General features: G+C 37.0%; 2 protein-coding genes across 2 annotated transcripts; both read right to left on the reverse strand.

Moving 5' to 3' along the window:
* Positions 1-1,720: 1,720 nt before the first annotated feature.
* On the reverse strand, positions 1,721-7,973 carry LOC140228850 (uncharacterized). Its single transcript, XM_072309120.1, has 6 exons — positions 7,926-7,973; positions 7,206-7,376; positions 5,151-5,318; positions 4,344-4,382; positions 3,312-3,409; positions 1,721-2,705 (listed from the first exon to the last, which is right to left on the reverse strand). Exons 1-6 carry the CDS (start codon positions 7,971-7,973, stop codon positions 2,345-2,347), a joined length of 885 nt encoding a protein of 294 aa, XP_072165221.1. The 3' UTR covers positions 1,721-2,344.
* A 1,813-nt stretch (positions 7,974-9,786) lies between these two features.
* On the reverse strand, positions 9,787-17,726 carry LOC140228851 (transient-receptor-potential-like protein). Its single transcript, XM_072309121.1, has 5 exons — positions 17,594-17,726; positions 16,513-16,617; positions 15,818-16,108; positions 14,601-14,687; positions 9,787-9,864 (listed from the first exon to the last, which is right to left on the reverse strand). Exons 1-5 carry the CDS (start codon positions 17,705-17,707, stop codon positions 9,787-9,789), a joined length of 675 nt encoding a protein of 224 aa, XP_072165222.1. The 5' UTR covers positions 17,708-17,726.
* Between the last annotated feature and the right edge of the window lie 1,769 nt (positions 17,727-19,495).

Below are 19,495 nucleotides of genomic sequence, written 5' to 3' on the forward strand. Positions count from 1 at the left end.
ATTCGTGTGTTAAGCGTGTGTGTGTGACGTTTTGTGCTTCCTGAGGTTTCACGAGAAAAAAAAAAAGATTTTGAAAAATGCATATTATCAACACTCTATTTCTAAGATGGAGAATAAGTCATGGTTTGAGTGAGATTCAGAGGTTTCACACTTTGGTTCATCTGTGCATGTCTTTTCCGCATCACCCCCTTCCTCTTCTTCTCTTCCTTCCTCTTCCTGCTTGACAAAGATATAAAGATCTGACAATGTGTGTATACTCTAAACTTGTTAGAAGTTTGGGGTATTATCGTCTTAAACACACTTTCATTTCACATTTCAGTAATTATGGCAAGATGTCCAATTCGGCGGGACAATTCATTTCATTCCATGTAAGCATATATATGTATGTATATAAATATATATATATATATATATATATATATATATATATATATATATTCTTCAAAGGCAGGAAATATACCTCAATGCTAGTAATAAGTCAAGGTAAACTAGTTCTGCATCCCGTATGAAAACTATTACACAATAACTACTAGTATATATGCGCTGGAATGACGAGTGTCGAACAAACCTCTGCCAAGACATTGACATCAAAAATACCTTCTTTGATTATGAACTTTAACTATTTTAAGCCCTCCAACTACAACCCTCCTGTATTGATACACTAATCCTTCTTTAGCATATCGACCAAAGAAACCATATTTTGTATATGGATTTACCGCGCCCCATTTTCGCCTGCAAAGTGTAATTGCCTTATGAAAATATTAAGAACTGCTCCGATATGATTTGAACGTATCCTAACATGCCTTCACCTATTGTAGCGGGTTCCTCAACTGAAATGAGATGTCATTACTGCACGCGGGAATAGTTGCTAGGTAACACTCAATCATAGGAGGGGTTACGTATATGTGTTCCGGAGACCAAACCCATGCCCAGCGCCTTTGTCGCCCTTCGCTCACTGGCGATCAGGAGCGAGACTTTCGGAAGGGGGATTTCATCAAGTACACCTTCGCATCAAGAAAATGAGGTGACGACATAAGGAGAAGGGCAAGTAATTGGGAAACGCCTGACGGAAGCACGTGCTTTGCGTGTTCATTTGGGATCTGTGTTGATCCGCAATCAGCAGGCCCGTGGATTTTGTTTGCAATCCAGAAAGCACTGTCACCTTTGATGTATACGTGGCGAAGACGCAGCATACGGGAGGTCCTTCTAAATCTGTATTTCTTTTTTCAATCCTAACTCTTTCTCTCCCCTTCTCAGCTCTCTCCATCTATCTATCTATCTATCTATCTATCTGTCTGTCTATCTATTTATCTGCTTATTTACCTACCTATGTATCTCTCTCTCTCTCTCTCTCTCTCCCTATCACTTATATTTATATATATATATATATATATATATATATATATGTATATATATATATATATATATATGTATATAAGTGATACAGTTGTATGTATATATCTTTTCTTTCTCTCATATTTCTTCCTGCCTGTCCTTTTCCACGTCCACTTGAATTCCTTTGACCATATCTTTCTTCTTCACGGAGTAATGATTTGTCAACGACTACAGCTCATTATTGTCTGTGCCTTGTGTCTCCTGTTAATTTCAGGTAACAGCCTAGGCTTCGCTCATGTTTATTGACATGATAATATAGAATGTTGTACAGAAAATATACATACATACATACATACACACATACATATATACATATAAGATGACACATGCAGTTTGAAAACAAAAACAAAACAAAACAAAACAAAAATAACAACGAAACCCTTCTAGACCTGAAGAATACAAGTCGTACGTATCACTGAAGTAATTTCAAGCTCAATTGCCATGATGGCAAAGATCGATGAAAGCTTATATTTGTGTAAGCATAAATTGCACTCTATACTATAGAAGAGTACTCATGTGAAAGAAGAGTTCATTACGCGTGTTGCTTGGATATTATTCCATGCGTAAGAGTGGTGTGGTTCACCATGAAGCTTCACCTTAGATCCTTGTGTAAGGCCATGTCCTGAGGTGACTTAACAGTGCTTGAAGATGACTGCCACGGGGACGCAATTAAAGCACAAGAAGGTCAAAACGTTTTATTTGCAGTTCCCTGTACGAGGTCTTCCGAAAGGTCCTCTTCAGTAACATATTCCTGTGTAAATCAATCACACAAATACCCATTTCCAGACAATATAAAGTATAGGTGACCCCTCGATTGAAATCGTAATAACTTGCTGGTTTTATTGGTATTCGTATGATTGGAACACTTGAATCTGATTTCAACATAAATTGTTGCTGTTTGTCCTCATTCATCCAACCCTACCTCAAGAAAGCTGTCCTCTCGACCTTCCTATGCGTAGAGATTGGCAGCGTAAGAGTTAAAGTCCTGCCGGTATGATTCTAGATTGCTCCTCACTTCTTCGTCTTCCAGCACCGTCCTCCCCTCGCTGTACATGCTTGCCATCAGTAGCACGAGGTCCGTCTTCTGCGCCTCCGCCATTGCCCGCGACGCGGCCTTCCTCAGTTGCTCGACGTCGTCCGTCATGACTTCCATGTCGTCTTCCTGAATTCGCAGCCGAGCACCGTCGACATTGTCCAGTCTGGAATCGATGTCGTCGAGTTTCGCCACCCGAGATGCGAGAGCGTCGACGGTTTCCTGCAAGGCCGAAACCATCTGCTCGATGCAACGCACGTTCAGCTGTGTCAAGTGTCTTCGGGAGGGTAAAGTAGAAATAAAGAAAGGCACATCACTCATTGCATATTGAGCATTTTCTTTGGTACATTTAAGGTTCCGATAGTCTCCCATTAAGCTTAGAACATTCGAGCGCTTGAAAGTTTTATTGTTTTCCAATACGTTATATCACATCGCTTTATGCATACAGGTACCGGTATGCGAGTGGTGTATACTGACATAACCTTGGATTTGAATGCGTTCTTTTTCTATGTGATAGCATCGAGGAGTTTTGAAAGCACAACAACATGTTGATTCAAATCGAATAAAGTACTATGCACATCTAAAAAAACACACACTCATATCTATTAAAAAAGTCGAGTACTGTATAGAGAAATTTTTATCTGCGCGTAAAGTTAGATATTTCTAGTGCCACACAGTATACACACAGACAACACAAACACTAGCATCCATATGAACATGATATACAGATAGGAGGACAGACAGATGAATAGACAGATGGAGTCATGATAAATGAAGAGAGATAGGCCTAAATAGATATGATAACTGTTAAATGAGATGATCTTCTTCAACCATTGCTCAACGGTTTTCAGGTTTGTTTGTTTATTAGTATACTTTCTCCTACCTCAAAGAAATGAACTGTTGCTTCAAATTCGCAAAGTCTTCTGTCAGAGGGTGGCGCCTTTTTTCATTGAAGCGATCAAGCAACGTCAGGGTGATCGTCTGCAATGACGTAGAGTCACATTAGGCTGGAGTCAGAAAGAGTTTATTACAAATTGTATTTTGTTCCATGGGCTTATATGGGCTTATATCAACCCTTATTCTTACTGTTCCACTCACGTTATTCCATTGATAAATGAGCCAGAAAGTAAATCGACCGATTAATTTTCGTCTCCCGCCATAGTATGCCGTCAAAGATTGGAAAAATTGATCTTCATGACCAATACTAGTAAGGCACGCCGCAAATGATATGATGTATTTCCCTATAAAGACATGCATTCATGGTTGAAATGAAGTATAATGGCCACAGGCAAAATCCCCGTGCAGTTGCCTTCGTTATTTGGAACAGCTATAGGTCTGTGATCTTTGATGGGTTTAATGGATGAGGGGGCAGAAACAACAGCTAGTTGGGGTCATTCGCACTTAACTTTGTATGATTGTGGGTTTTTTTTTTTTCTTTGCGAAAATGCTGATGTTGATGATAATATGGTACATTCTTGGCCAGGAGAGCAGAATCAATGTCATCAATTCTCTCTCCAAGTTCCCTATAATAATATGAGTACCCAGACACTACCTGGTATTTTTTAACACCAGTGGCTATAGAGATAACACCCGTCCAAGAACAGACGCGCCGTCTCGAAGATGGAATCGAAGTTGCCTACGAGTTTTGAGGTATCATTAATGTACCTCAGAGCCCAGCAGATACATCTTATCCTTCGAAGGTCAGACTGAAAAACACCATTAACATTTGAAGTTTCATGAGTGAGTGGCATGGAGGCACGCTTTGGTATGTACCGAAATTCTCACGTTTACGATTTGACTCTGCGAATCGGGCCCTAATTGACAGTTATTGTGCAGCGAAACGGAGCGTTATTAAATCATTCTTCACATGTTGTGGGAGGAAAATGAAGAAAAACAAAGTGTTGTGTTTAATTACCTTTGCGGCTGTCACATGGCGCGTGGAGGTCATCTCCATCTTGAGAGGAGAAAAATAGAAATATGCCAACTATGTTCTTACATAGCAATGATTGTCAATGGACCAATGTGTCGTCTGCATTCCATCATGTTTGACATTACGAGTGAACTCTTCCACTCTAGACAATTGCTAGAGTCAGAGAATCAGAGGGGGTGGTAGCTACACGATTAAACCAAACTGCTGATCTGAGATGTCGTTGCAATTCGTTGTTTCTTATTTCAATTCCAATTTCACTTTATTTCACTATGAATAATTTTAATATAAAAATACATCAAATATAACAAAATGAAATAATACATGATATCCACCTAGGAAGCATGGTAGAATATTGCAAACATATGGAACATAGTGGTCAATCTATGAAAGTTTAAATCTGAGAATATCACTAAAGAAATGTGGTGGTTAACTGACTTGTTGATTAACGCAATAGGACGTAACATTACAATTTATCACCCACAACTTTTAAGAGACTTTTAGCAACATCGACTTGATTTACATTTTCTCCTCACCCTTCACCTAATCGTCAATCTTCTTCATTTTTTCTTGTTAGCATTACTTCTCTTTTCTCATTCTTCTTCTTGTTCTTTCGCAACATCTTATACCTGTGGATTTTTTTTTTCAATTTCTCCTCTTCCTCTTTGTTTTGTGTTAATGTATTTTTTTTTAGTCATAAGTCATAAGTTTTAAGTTATCATTACGTATTTTTGGTGAAAATAGTTATGACTGGTTGATGTCTGTGTCGATGTCTACATAACTATATAGGCCTACCTCGTCTCTGTTGGTGGTATTTCGGGATTTGAAGCACCGCTTGGCCGAGCCTAGCAACCAGCTGGATGTCGGGAGCAGATTGAATGGCGGTGGAAGAGCTACCCCTGGCTTCATGAAGTGGAGCCAATACTGTGCTCGGCCAAACTTCCATTCAGTATCACTATTTCTCTGCCATGTACAGTAGATAAAATGATAATAAGGATGATGATGATGATGATGATGATGATATGATGATGATAGTAATAGTAGGAATGATATAATGGTAATGATAATAATAATAATAATAACAATAATGATCATTAATTGATGATGATGATGATGAATGAAAATGGTAATGATAATAATAATAATAATGATAACAATGATAATATGAATAATAATAGTAATAAAAATCAAATAACAATAATGATGATAATAATGATAAAAAGATAATAATGATAGGTCTATAAGGGACCAAGTAAAACTGCTTTCATACCATTCACAAATCTAACCTTGCATTATTTTCATTTGCATTTTGTCTGACACACGGAAATATAAAGCAAAATATAAAGCGTGCATTTTTGTATTTTTCCTTTTGACGTAGCCTAATCACTACATCCTAAATAAAGAGACAAATAGATAATGATGTAAAGCATCTCATCTGTCAAAATTGACTGTTTGGAAAACTACCTAATAGACTCATTAACACGCCATTCACTCTGCAGTGCCAAATGATGCAGAAAATTGCCAGTGATTATTTCTAACGCATGGGTATTCTACACGGCACACGTTTATTGCACGCCATTATAGTGTAGATGTCAAGATTTGCACCTCTTAAAGTGGGGTTGGTAGAAACAGCGCTTATTGTCGGGGGAGCTATGACTCGCGGGAAATAGACTGTTGATACATTTCCTACCAAATATGAGAGGCATTTATTTCATTCCAACTGTCATTATTTCATCGAGAAATATGACTAATGGAAAGGAAAAAATTAATGTCCACGAAAATTCTTATAATGCAGTTCCACACATCACGAGAAATAAAGCCGAACTGCACTAAACGTTTTGAATTCTAGATATATTACCCGTCGTAACGATTGTGATCACTTTAGTTGGGAGAAGCTGCTAGCACTCTGTCTAATGTAATCTCGAATATATGACAGGGAAAATGTGGATGTCTTTTGCGCGCCGTATCACTATTTCGCGTTATTGTTACATCTCTGGGATCTTTTGAAATTTGTCAATCTAGAAAATACATTTCTGACTCTTTCGTAAATATATAGGTATTCCTTTTTATTAGTTTAATTTGTCATTATTTCTTTTCCTTTATATTCGTTCTCGCGAGCAATATCAATACTACTGCGAAAAATAAATCAGTACAAATGGGACACGGCAAGCTTTTTAAATCTGCGTAGAAAGTGTCGGAAAGCGGAAGTGAGTGCGAAGGAGTTGTATAATCTGATCGCTGAACCTTCAAAGAAAGAGATAGAGACATAAAGATGAGAAAGAAAGAGTATGAAATTGAAAGAGAGAAAATATATAAAAGAGATGAGATGATCTCTGAAAGTGATTGATACGAAGAAAGGTCGTTGAAAGAGAAAAGGAAAGGAAAGAAGTACGAACTAATATTTCGAACCTTCAGATGGGTTATTATTGGGAAAAAAATGAGGCTATAAGAAGGGGGAGGAGGGCAACATCTTTTCCCCCCTTCTTTTTTCCTTCCTTATTTGATCTCACGTCAGTTGACATTGGTTCCTTTGATTTTGTTTTATATCTGTTTGTACTTTTATTAATTCATTATTCGTTCTCTTATGCATTTTCTGAGGGTCCCATATCATACAATTTTTTTCTTTTTAGTTGGACCCTACATTTCCATTCCCATCCCTATTTAGTTTGTACTATGCATAAGTGTATATATTAAAAAATACAATGATATTTTCTTCATTTTGTTACTCATTATCACATTTGTTGACTTATGTTTTTGCAATTATTACAAATATGTTCAGCTTATACTGTACATTGTTTCTCTGTTTATATGAAGGAAATGAAAACAAATTTGAACTTTGAACTTTGATACCTGGACCTCAGTGAGCTGGCTTGACATGAGGGCGATGAAGAGGTTTAAGAGTACAATGACCCCTAAGACAAAGAAGAGACCGAAGAAAAGAGAGTAGACGTAGGTGTAGATGAGCACCGTGTTGTCCGAGTCTATGTAGAAAAACACCGTGCGGCTTGGGTTCGGGAACAGCTTCCAGTACAGATTTAGGATTGAGCTCGGGACACTGATAATATTGTCATGTTGAAAAACAAAGAAATAATGTTCATTCACGTTGGAGATACAACTGTACAACTATGAAAGGTAATTACAATGTTACAGTTAAATGTATCTATCTACTGATTATCTATTTCTATTTGTTCTATTATTCTATGCGTTCCGTGCCTTGAAATTAGCTTCCGTGATTCTTTTTCATACAATTTATGTCTATTTGTATTTCTACAGTTTGTATCTTTACATTTACGTTCAAAATGTCTGCAATCGATCTCAGTCGATAGATCATTTCTAGCAAGTGCTTGTTGCTAGAAAGGATACAATACATTTCTTTACATCAATGTTATGAAGTTTCATGGTGGGTATGTCAAGAACATCTCACGGATACATTGTAATCTTAAAATAGTTAAAAGAAGCATAGCAGCCTTGACTACTCTTTTTTTTTTTGTCTACTAAGAGTAGTAAAAGTTGGCTGTGATATGACTCGCCGTAATTCTTACGTGTGAAAATGGCTGTGTGCCAGCGAACATCGTTGGTGTTGAGCGTCCTGGCCACAAAGTTCGGATGAAGTTCCATGCTGCATTGATGAGGGAAAACGAATTTACATGGAGAGTGTTCAGTGATGGGCATAATATCGATACATAAATACCAAGTGGGCGCTATCAGCATTTGACTTTAACTCCACTTCACTTTTATAATGATAATTATTATCATTGTGATCACTTTCCCTGCAGTTTGCGTCGTTGTTGTGTATGTCACCTAAACGGACACAACAACTCACTCGTTCAGTGGAGAGGAGCAAGTTTGTTGTATTCGGACACTTACATTATGTAAAGCTTGGAATAGTTTACAGAAAAGGCAAAAGATTAAAGGACTTATAGAATATTCAGCTTATTCTAATAAAAGAACGGTGTATGTACGTCTTTTCCCTTGTTGTCACTCATGATCATTTTTTTTTTAATGTGTGGATTTTCTGTGTGTGTGTGTGTGTGTGTGTGTGTGTGTGTGTGTTTTAGGAACTACAATGATATTATCAAAGCCTTGAGTCAGATGTCTCTGAATTTTCTAATGATAAAACTAACTATTCTGGCGAGAAAAAAAAAAACATTACTGAAATTCACTCTTCTTGAAGTATGTGTTGAGCAACTGATTGCATGAAAATTATTTTGTGGAACTCACTTCCGACTGATGTAGGAAAGTCATTCCTGTTGCCACCGACAGAAGTACACACCCCAAGATGATGGAAAACCTTTCCCATACTCTCACGGCGCCAATGGTTGACTTCCATATAACGTAGATGGCGTGATAACTCGTCAGGATCGTATGAAAAGCACGCAGTATGCAGAGGATTACTAAGACGCCTGCGAGAAAAAATGTATGTATGATATACGAAATATTATGTATGTATGTGTGTATGTAGAGAAAGATAGATAGATATACGACAAAAAGAAAATTACTTTTAAAAGACGTGTAGATTTCATCAATATGTCAGTGAAATTTGGGTACATGGGTATTTGCTTGAATTTTGAATTCTTTGTTTTCATAAGCAAATACATCAAGATATAGTCCTATTAAATCAGTTCAATTCAAATTGAATCAAACTGAATCAATAATATCAAAAAGTCTTTCCAAATACAGCAATTACAACATAGCGATGTTACCTACGATACCATCCGTCAACTGTCACTATCAACAGTGTGATCATAAGTATACAGAGATCATGGGATCGACATCTCACCCGATAAGGTATTCGAGATCACGGTCGGATCTTGCCAGTGCAAACTGTATAGCGCCGTATGTGCTGACGAAACGGCCGTGTGCTGTGGATGACAAAGTTAGACAATGGCAAATGTCTTTCATGTCGTTTTGTTTCATCTGTTTCAGGTATATCAAAAGTTTGATACCGACTTTTCATTTGAAAGGGGGAAGGAGAGAGGATTACGGGACTTTATTCATGGTTATATTATTATGTACATCGTATCAAAGGACATGTGTTATGTGTGTGTGTGTCTGTTTATGGTATGTGAAAAAAAAGGAAGATATAGAAAGATAACATTACATCTAAACTATATAATCTCTGAAAGCTACGTTTATACCGTCTTCGTGGTTTGTCATGATTTCGATACCCTATGCGCTCCTCGACACAATTCTTCAGCAACCACTTTGGAAAATGCAAGATACTCGTGCAATTGATGACATGGAAATTATTAGTTTTCATACATCATGGAGTAAGGAGGAAGACAGCACAGAGTGGAATCTATTCGAAAATATAGTCTTTGGTTTGTTAATCTATAAATAATCCATAAAGTGTTGATTGAAAATCTTACCTTCACTCGTCCAATCCATTCACAAGCAACGACTGTGTAACAGACGACGATCATGACCACTTCTAGCACATTCGAGTGTTGTTTGCTAAATCGCCGGCAACCGCTGCGGTACAGCTCTCGAATGTGATTCCAAGCCATTCCTGCAATACAAACATGAATGATTCATCGTATTTCAGCTGGGCGTTGGAGCATCTAGCCTACTGAAGGTCCGACAGCTTTGATTTAAATAATGACTCTGCAGTAATATGTATGGTATGGTATGGTATTTATTTCCGTATAAAAATAAAAACGGGTGGATTGCCCATATTCAGCGTTGCCAACATGGCAACGCTGTTCTTCCATGGGGTCCACATACAATGAGTACAATATTATGAACACGTACAAAACAAATTATACAGACATGCAGGTGGAAACACATACAGTAAAATGGGAGAGAGAAAAACGAACAACCGATAACAGAAAAATCTTAAAGGGAATTAGATATAACAATGACCAGATCAAAATATGTTTAGATATAAAATGGAGTGTTTGAAAATAAAATCCTCAAACATATCTATGCAGTGAAAGAAAAAAAAATTGTTGTAGAATATTTACTATGATAAATTTAGATAAAAAATACGTAGTAACGAAACAAAAAAAAATAACTGGGGACTTGTGTTAAATACTTAGATGAATCTATGACAATTTAAGAAGAGTAAAATTCGTGGCAAGTGATATGTCAATTACGGAAAATTAAAGGTGAGGTATATAATGATTGTATCAAAATCAAAGAATAATAATTCAATTGATAAAAACCAATACAATTTGTAAAAAGTTTTAAGAAATATTTAGAAATATGGAATAAATTGAAGAGCTGATTCAAAATTTCATATGTCATGAGTTGTTAGAAAAAAACGAAAATAATAAGATATTATTATCTGATACGGATTGCATACAATGTATATACTTATTCACATGAGGTTAAAATCATATAGGTAAATGACAACATTTCAAAAGCAAATCCAAAGAATAAATAAAACAATTGAAAATTTATACTGGGCATGCAATCGCAACATTACGATGAAAAGAAACAAGTTCAGATAATATAACACCAAAACAGATTATATCACATTATATATACTTAATGAAAGACAATTGAGTAAGATTTGAATAAAAAGTAAGAAATATATATAACAACAGTAGAACACATCGAAATCTAAAGATAACTTCAAGAAAACAGTTGACTGAAACTTGAATAACAAGTATGACATAAATCTGAAAAAAAAAACGCAATTAGAAAATCAAATACGGGGGTTGTATTACAATAATTATTAGCTAGTAGGAAATATGAAGTGGTTAAGGTGAAGATTTGCACCGTATTTGAATAGTTTGAACATTTTACCTCTTGGGCTGAAAGGATAATAACAAACAAACAAACAAACAAACATATGAACAAATTTAAATTCAACTCTTTAATGTTATTTTGGATTTGAAAACATCAATTGTAGTAGAAGATTTTATATTAGAAGGCAAGGCGTTGTACGCCTTCGCACCTCGATATTTGAAAGACTTCTTTAGGGATTCTGTTCTTGGTTTTGGTAAAAGCAGTTTTTCACCTAGTCGGGAAGAGTAGTGTTGGGGAGCAAAGTCGAATTCACTACGTAAATACGAGGGAGTTAGTCCGTGCATAACCTTGTACATGAATATAACAGTATGATGTTGTCTTCTCTTTTCGAGGAATTTCCAGCCCAGTGCATTATGCATTTCGGCAGTAGATACAGATGTTTCAGGCTTTACTCTGAGTATAATACGGGCCGCTCTATTTTGTAATTTTTGAAGTTTGTCAACATATTTATTATAGGCTGAGCCATAAATTATGTCGCCATAGTCAAAATATGGTAAAATAAGGGCTTTATATACCGAGTTCACCAGCGACTCATTCAACGAACGTCTCAATCGTCCAAGAAATCCTACCATTTTACCAGCTTTCTGAAGTAAAGTTTCAATGTGGTGATTCCAGCTCAGAGTTTCATCACAAATCAAACCTAAGTACTTAAATTTCCGTATTTGGTTTAATGGGGATTCATTTGTATATTTGTTTGAATATGTGAAGTGTTGCACAAAGCAACGGAAAAGTGCGGGATCCCAGAGCTGTTTAAACTCTATTTTTTACTTTACTCTCTTTACTTTTATCCCTTACTTCCCTTGTTGTTGTTGCTGTTCTTGTTTTTTTTTTTTTGGGGGGGGGGGGGGGTTTGGTAAAATTATCTCTTTACCCGTTGCGTGGAGTAAGATGAGAACTTGTAAACAGATGCTTGCTGAATGAAATCCATTCTCACGGACTCCGGGGTACATGGCAACCAGAATGAGTAACATCACGTGAGAGCTAAAAGCCATCAGCATCTTGATGTACCTTGAGAAAAATCACAAAAACCCTCTTAAAAAGTAACATTATCAAGCAAGACGGTTTCATGCATTATCGTGATACGGAACCGCTTCAATCACTGGAAAGATAACCTCTATATGAAACAAGATGTTTCATATAGATCACTACTGATCACTATCAGGTATGACTATGTATGTTACAAAAATATACCATCATTTTTTACGTCTGTTTTACCCATGTAAATTGTTTGGAAATGAAAATGAAACAAGAATGAATGAATGAATGAATGAATGAATGAACGAACGAACGAACGAACGAATGAATGAATGAATTGTGTTTGATTGACGTGGCATAACCTTGTACATGTGCATAACCTTGTACATAACCTTGTACCGTGCATAACCTTGTACCGTGCATAACCTTGTACATGAATATAACAGTATGATGTTGTCTTCTCTTTTCGAGGAATTTCCAGCCCAGTGCATTATGCATTTCGGCAGTAGATACAGATGTTTCAGGCTTTACTCTGAGTATAATACGGGCCGCTCTATTTTGTAATTTTTGAAGTTTGTCAACATATTTATTATAGGCTGAGCCATAAATTATGTCGCCATAGTCAAAATATGGTAAAATAAGGGCTTTATATACCGAGTTCACCAGCGACTCATTCAACGAACGTCTCAATCGTCCAAGAAATCCTACCATTTTACCAGCTTTCTGAAGTAAAGTTTCAATGTGGTGATTCCAGCTCAGAGTTTCATCACAAATCAAACCTAAGTACTTAAATTTCCGTATTTGGTTTAATGGGGATTCATTTGTATATTTGTTTGAATATGTGAAGTGTTGCACAAAGCAACGGAAAAGTGCGGGATCCCAGAGCTGTTTAAACTCTATTTTTTACTTTACTCTCTTTACTTTTATCCCTTACTTCCCTTGTTGTTGTTGCTGTTCTTGTTTTTTTTTTTTTTTTTGGGGGGGGGGTTTGGTAAAATTATCTCTTTACCCGTTGCGTGGAGTAAGATGAGAACTTGTAAACAGATGCTTGCTGAATGAAATCCATTCTCACGGACTCCGGGGTACATGGCAACCAGAATGAGTAACATCACGTGAGAGCTAAAAGCCATCAGCATCTTGATGTACCTTGAGAAAAATCACAAAAACCCTCTTAAAAAGTAACATTATCAAGCAAGACGGTTTCATGCATTATCGTGATACGGAACCGCTTCAATCACTGGAAAGATAACCTCTATATGAAACAAGATGTTTCATATAGATCACTACTGATCACTATCAGGTATGACTATGTATGTTACAAAAATATACCATCATTTTTTACGTCTGTTTTACCCATGTAAATTGTTTGGAAATGAAAATGAAACAAGAATGAATGAATGAATGAATGAATGAATGAACGAACGAACGAACGAATGAATGAATGAATTGTGTTTGATTGACGTGGCAATATTTCAGCATCAATTACGAGGAGTGCAAAAGATCAAGAAAAAGCTATTGACGACACGGTTCGACTTATGTCTTGGAAAGAGAATAGTCTTTCGGTTGAGGACACCATACTTTTTGATGACTGCCAGAAGTAACCATGACAACGAGAGCATCAAACTTCTTAGCCTATACTGACTTCAGAATCTGCGAATGACATTTCGCTTCAGTTCATCTTATGTTAAAATCATGTTTCCCTTATTTTTCTTGATTTTTTTTTTTTATTAAAAGCATGGTTCTTATTGTATGTGCAGCAGTAATAGGCCCTACTATTCATAATTGCATAATACAGAACATAATCGGTTTCTATCGTTGTGGAATAAAGCAACAGCTTATAGTATGTTTTTGCTGAAGTGTCGACTATACTTTTAATTTGGATACGTGAAAACGAAAACACTAATTAAGATGTTTTTTACGGTGTTTTAAGCAACTTTTGAAGAAAGGCGGCTTGGTAGATGACGTATACAGAGCAAAGAAACGGGTATCCAACGACGACTGTGAATGCAACTAGAAAGGTGACCAGACTTGTTCCCGCGCTCATGAATCTAAAGTACGTCAGCGACAACATCTTTTGAGAGTAGGCGTGGCCGACAAACTTGAGAAACGGATAAAGAGGAGAGAAGAAAAGGGAGTGAAAGGACTACCCGAAAATCAAACCAGGATGACTTCTGTGTCAGTTGAACAGAAGTTGCTTGGAAACGACAAAAAAAAAAAAAGATTTCTCTGCGAAAAGAAAAAAAATCAGCAACCAATAGGTAAAAGGATGACTCGTTTTGTGTATCGATTGTCTCGCTATTTCACTTATATGTTGTTGTTGTTGTTGTTGTTTCATGTTCAATAATCAAGAATAAATGCATCACATCTTTTTTAGATAGAGGATGCTCAAAGATGCTCCAAGCAGACAATATGGAGAGAAATTCTAACCTTGAAAGAATACTGACTTTTAACTTTGCATGCAATTAATTGTTAATGCAACTGCAGCCTGTCACTACCCTCAGGGCCCCGACAATTTACCTGTTTCTGTTCGTAGGCGATTGCCGATCGGATCAGTGGAAGTGGATGATTCGTTAAACTCTCATTCTGCTTGAAAAGTGTATGGAGCTATGGCGATCAAGATCAGAGAGAACATGCACACAAGATGATATTCGAGGTATTAAAGGAGAAAAAGCTAGGCGGTATCACGATAGATTCAGAGTGGAAACAGATCGCAGTAACATTTGCTTGCTGTCGTGTAATCATATTTTCATTCATTCATTCATTCATTCATTCATTCATTCATTGTTTCTGCATGATACAATAATCAATCAACGGATCACTTTCGAAAACATCCACGTTTTCATCATTAATCATGGCTGACTTAGCACATAAAAGGTAAGGAAATCATTGTGAGTGAAAGCAGAGATGTAATAAAAAAATCAAAGTACCATACAGGAGGATCCCCAGTGAGCAGAGCTTAATATTTGGGGCCTCATTAAATACATAAAGAAAAAGATAAACAGCTTTAACACGCTATCGACTTATTCAACTACGGCAAACAACAAATTATTTCACACATCTTTTGAATAAGCAAAGCATTCGTGACTGAGTCGCTGTAGATTTAACCTACAGAGAAGCTCATCTGGTATTATTCACATGTTCCTGTAATGTACCTTCTTGTAATTACAGGGGTTAATTACCGATTTATAGTCAAAATACTCCATTTCCATTTTTTGTTTTTAATCATAACATGCCTGCTTTACAGTCATCCAAATGGCCAGACGATATTGCCGCAAGCCCTGGATGGAAAAACATGTGTGTTTTATCCTGGGAGAGTAGTTCGTTGTCTACATAAGAAGTGCAATGACCCCGTTCCCTATGAGGACATCGCAATAGGCACTGCAAAGGACCAAACGGGTGATGGGTTTAGCTGTTGGTTTTTTCTTTTCTTTTCTTTTCTTGCCGGGAGCTTGTTTGACAAACTTGAAAGTAAGCCGTGAGCAGTGCACTTAACAAGGCGTTAAGACATCCAGAATTATTCGTCTAAAGTTGCGAAAACATCATGCATCCTCAAGAGTACTTCATTTCATTTCTATTTTCTGAATTAAAAAAAAAAAGCTATCATCTTCGTACCGAGTCTATTCAGTCACGCACATTTTCATTTTGGATTTCTTAAGATTGCTTATAGTTGCTGTTTGTTTGTTTCTTTGTTTGTTTGCTTTTGTTTGTTTGTTTGTTTGTTTGTGTTCTCTCACCTCGGTAGGGGATGACACTTGGTCTAGTAGCGAGGCGGCAAACTTTTCAACATTTTCGGCCATTCGGAAAAGCTCGGCGTTGAACTCTTCCAAGTCGCGGGCCACCTCTCTGAGCTCCCGAGTTAGCCGGAACGCGTTGCCGAGTGGATCAACGTGAGCATGGGCCAAGTAGGCTTGGGACGAGACTGCACGATAGTATTCTAGCAGTTTCACGGTGTCGGTGAGATCGTTCGAAGACCTTTCACACCTGGCTGGTCGACACAGAGGAGCCGCGCCGGCCTCCAGCAAATTCTGTGTAACGGTTGAATTAAAATCAACCCTGAACTATCATTTTTTACTCAAGGAGACAAAAGGCTTTAGCGCTTAACTTTTCTTAAGGTGTGTGTGTGTATACAAGGGAGCTGTTCATATGAATAGTCCTACAACTTGTTCAACATGAACTTTTATACCTCGCGATATGGAAGAATATATTTTTCCATAGCTTCAACTGTTCGTTCCGCACAAATAAATTCCATGCCGTTTCTGTCAAGTCCGATTGATCAAAATAAAGCATCAAAAACCTTGATATACTATAGGCTTCAGTTGATCTTTTGCATACATGATGTTACATAGGCATTCGATAAGACCGTAAATGTTTAACATAATACAATTCGAGAGTAATACAGTTATGATAAGACTGTGGTCTATATACATACCTCGACCATGACAAAGTTATTCCTCATAGCAGCAAGTAGCAATGCTGACTGGCCTGAGTGGAACCCAGCCATATCGCTGCGACTGTTCAAAATGGCCCCTCGGTCCTTCCATGTGTCAGGCACACGAACATTATATACACAAACAAGAAAAGAAACAGACATACTCGACATTAGAGAAAGGTGATCGATCCCAACTATATCATCTCGAAACGAAATAAATGTCAAGTGAAATCAAAATCAGATATCCTTTGAAATGTTTTAACCTCAGAGAATAGTGCCTGCATCAGGTCGTAACATTGTAAGATTAGTCTGAACTTGCATTTCTCTTTGATACTAAGCGATTAATGTTTAAAATGATGTTGTTTAGAGACATATTACTACGTTTTGAGTGATCCATGTATTACAAGCCATGCTTTTTAATGGATCACTCTTTTTTCGTCCTTTTCGGCCAACCTTTCAAAGTAGGCATCGATGTTCTTGGTTATTTCTCATATTGTTATTTATCATTTGTCATATCATTTTATCATAAAAATACTTTACGATTCTTATTGCATTATGTATTTGCTTTTTCAAACTGATTAATAATGTGATGGTGTAATGCATACTTTTAATTTTGTTGCACTTTTGCTTGGATGTCGGATGGAAAATAAATGAAATTGAACTCAACTCAACTGCACTGAACTCAACTGAATCTTGATTAAGATAATTGTCAAATTATATGATTCTCTCTTTGTGAAAAACCTATTTGATATTCCACTCAATATTGGCATATTGCTCCCATTATATGTAAGCAGTGCAACAGTGAGATCCAAGGATTATACAAGGAAGATTTGATAATTGTTATGAATAGTATGGGGAAATTGTGAGAAAAAAAACCGTTCATTTACAATTAATTTTCAGATTTTACAAAATCGGGCGTTAAGTAATGAGACAGTAACATGAATAAATTGTATTTCATCAGCAAATGTAACTTCAACTTCTGCTTTCAAATCAACAGTGTAATGAAGAAAGATTGATGTGTGATAACAAGAACAGATTTTTTTTTACTGAAATTAAACAAGATAATCCCAAAAGTGCTTACCTCAGAATCCAGTGTTCTCGCGTACTCGCAAATCGCGAGCGCACCCGAGTCGAAGGAGGCGGCAACACATCGGAGAAGGGCTATGTCGGGTAAGGGAATTCCGGCGGTCAACATGCTGACAAAGAGTGCTGAAAAGAGGATTTGAGTATAAAAACAGTAAGGAAAGCAATATTTCTTGTCTCTAAGCTGCTGTCCTTCATCATATCTACTTATAACATAGATTTGGCACTCAGCATATTTCTTTGACATTGCATGTTGAAAAGACGACTCTATTTATTTAAAAAAAAAAGAAAAAAAGCGGGATTTCCTAAAAACATTTTCATTAATTTCGATTTTCATTGATTGTCACAAATATAACGGTATTCGGGAAGCGAAGTGACGTTGCGACTCTTTCTGCAGCAAGATGATGATACCTTTTCTGGTTCACCATTTTTCTGCAGCTTCAAAGCCATAAAGTCCATTGGCATAATAATTTCATCGCCACATTCTACGAGCTCACACTTTTGATAAACAAAAAGTTATTTCAAAAGATTTAAGAAGAAAGAGGAAAACAACAATGATTAGTTCTGGAGCACAAGTTAAACACGAACCAGGGCTGGGGGACAGGAGTATCATTCGTCTGCAGTCCAGCAAAACATTATCTTTGCATTTCTGTATGAAATTGGTGTGCGAAAAGTACTGACGTCTGAAAACGCCATAAACTGAATGTCGTTGATAAAGGGGTACACATCACAACGACCACTGAGTTTTGAAATCTACTAATCATATTAATATCAACATGAATAAGCGATTTATAAAACATTGCTTTCGCGATGTGAAACTGCATGGGGACAAGCGATGAACAGGCCATTACAAGCGTTTTGGCAGAACATTTTCCACAGAATAGAAGATTTTAATTAATAGTGTTAGTTGACCGTAAGATTCAGTCAAGCACCGATAATAGTATACCACTATTAGGCCTAAAAGACACCATAACAACGAGACGAATGAAGATAGTACGATGACCAGGTTACAGGATATAATTACACGATTTGCACCCTCAAGGACGGACTTACCAGTGAACCCCCCTTCGATGGCGTATTCGTAGACCGAGCGTCCGATCTCGTCCCGGTAATCCCCCTGCAGATTCTTCCTCTCGATTTCGCCGATGAGCTCCGAAGCGCGAAGCATGTCGGCGGCCCCGAGCGCGGCGAACAATTTCTTTCCCGCGTCATAGGCAGAGGTGACCTCATCATCAGTTACCTGTTCTTCCACCACCGCCATGAAAAATCTTTTCAGAGGTTTTGTGCGATGACGAACTTAACATACAACCTGATGGTCAACGATGGTTGATAGGCAGTACTTCTCGAACTGCCTACGGACGAGTAATATTTTGGGCCTTATATAGATGCGGATACGTAGTTCAAATCAAACTTTATTCTCCATGTAATGACTGGCAATTTAAACTTAGAGGAAGATAATTGATTTCTCGAAAACACAGCCATCAACTTTTATTTGCCCCTCTGAGGGGAATTGCTTTATTACGATTGATTAGCTTCAAGTCGCATTCTAATCATGAATAGCTAAGCTAATGGCAAATTTAACGGGTCATAAAATCAATTACCAGTGAAATCTTATAATTTGTGTTAAAGACCATCGCTGTGTTTGCGTGTCCTTTAATATAGCCATCTTACTCTTTATAGTATGAAGTTATTACGATATTCGCTCCTATTTCATCACAAAAATCATATCACCGTAGTCTAATCATAGATTCCTGAAAAGAATATAGCCTCGAAATTGAATAAGTAGTTTCATTTCTGTCGACACTCAAAGAAGAGAAATCCAATCCTATTAGCCACTTACATGTAATTACATGCTGTATGATTATGAGTTTATTTTTTTCTTTTTCAAATCCAATATTCT

The sequence above is a fragment of the Diadema setosum genome, chromosome 5, assembly GCF_964275005.1.
Source record: "Diadema setosum chromosome 5, eeDiaSeto1, whole genome shotgun sequence".
NCBI classification, from domain to species: domain Eukaryota; kingdom Metazoa; phylum Echinodermata; class Echinoidea; order Diadematoida; family Diadematidae; genus Diadema; species Diadema setosum.

Coding starts and splice junctions, on each gene's coding strand:
- LOC140228851 (XM_072309121.1), bottom strand. CDS start 17,707: ATGTTGACCGCCGGAATTCCCTTACCCGACATAGCCCTTCTCCGATGT. Junction 16,618..17,593: donor CGAGAACACTGGATTCTGAG/GTAAGCACTTTT, acceptor GACACATGGAAG/GACCGAGGGGCCATTTTGAA. Junction 14,688..15,817: donor AAGTGTCATCCCCTACCGAG/GTGAGAGAACAC, acceptor TGATCGCCATAG/CTCCATACACTTTTCAAGCA.
- LOC140228850 (XM_072309120.1), bottom strand. CDS start 7,973: ATGGAACTTCATCCGAACTTTGTGGCCAGGACGCTCAACACCAACGAT. Junction 5,319..7,205: donor GCCAGCTCACTGAGGTCCAG/GTATCAAAGTTC, acceptor TGTACATGGCAG/AGAAATAGTGATACTGAATG. Junction 2,706..3,311: donor CAACAGTTCATTTCTTTGAG/GTAGGAGAAAGT, acceptor ACCCTCCCGAAG/ACACTTGACACAGCTGAACG.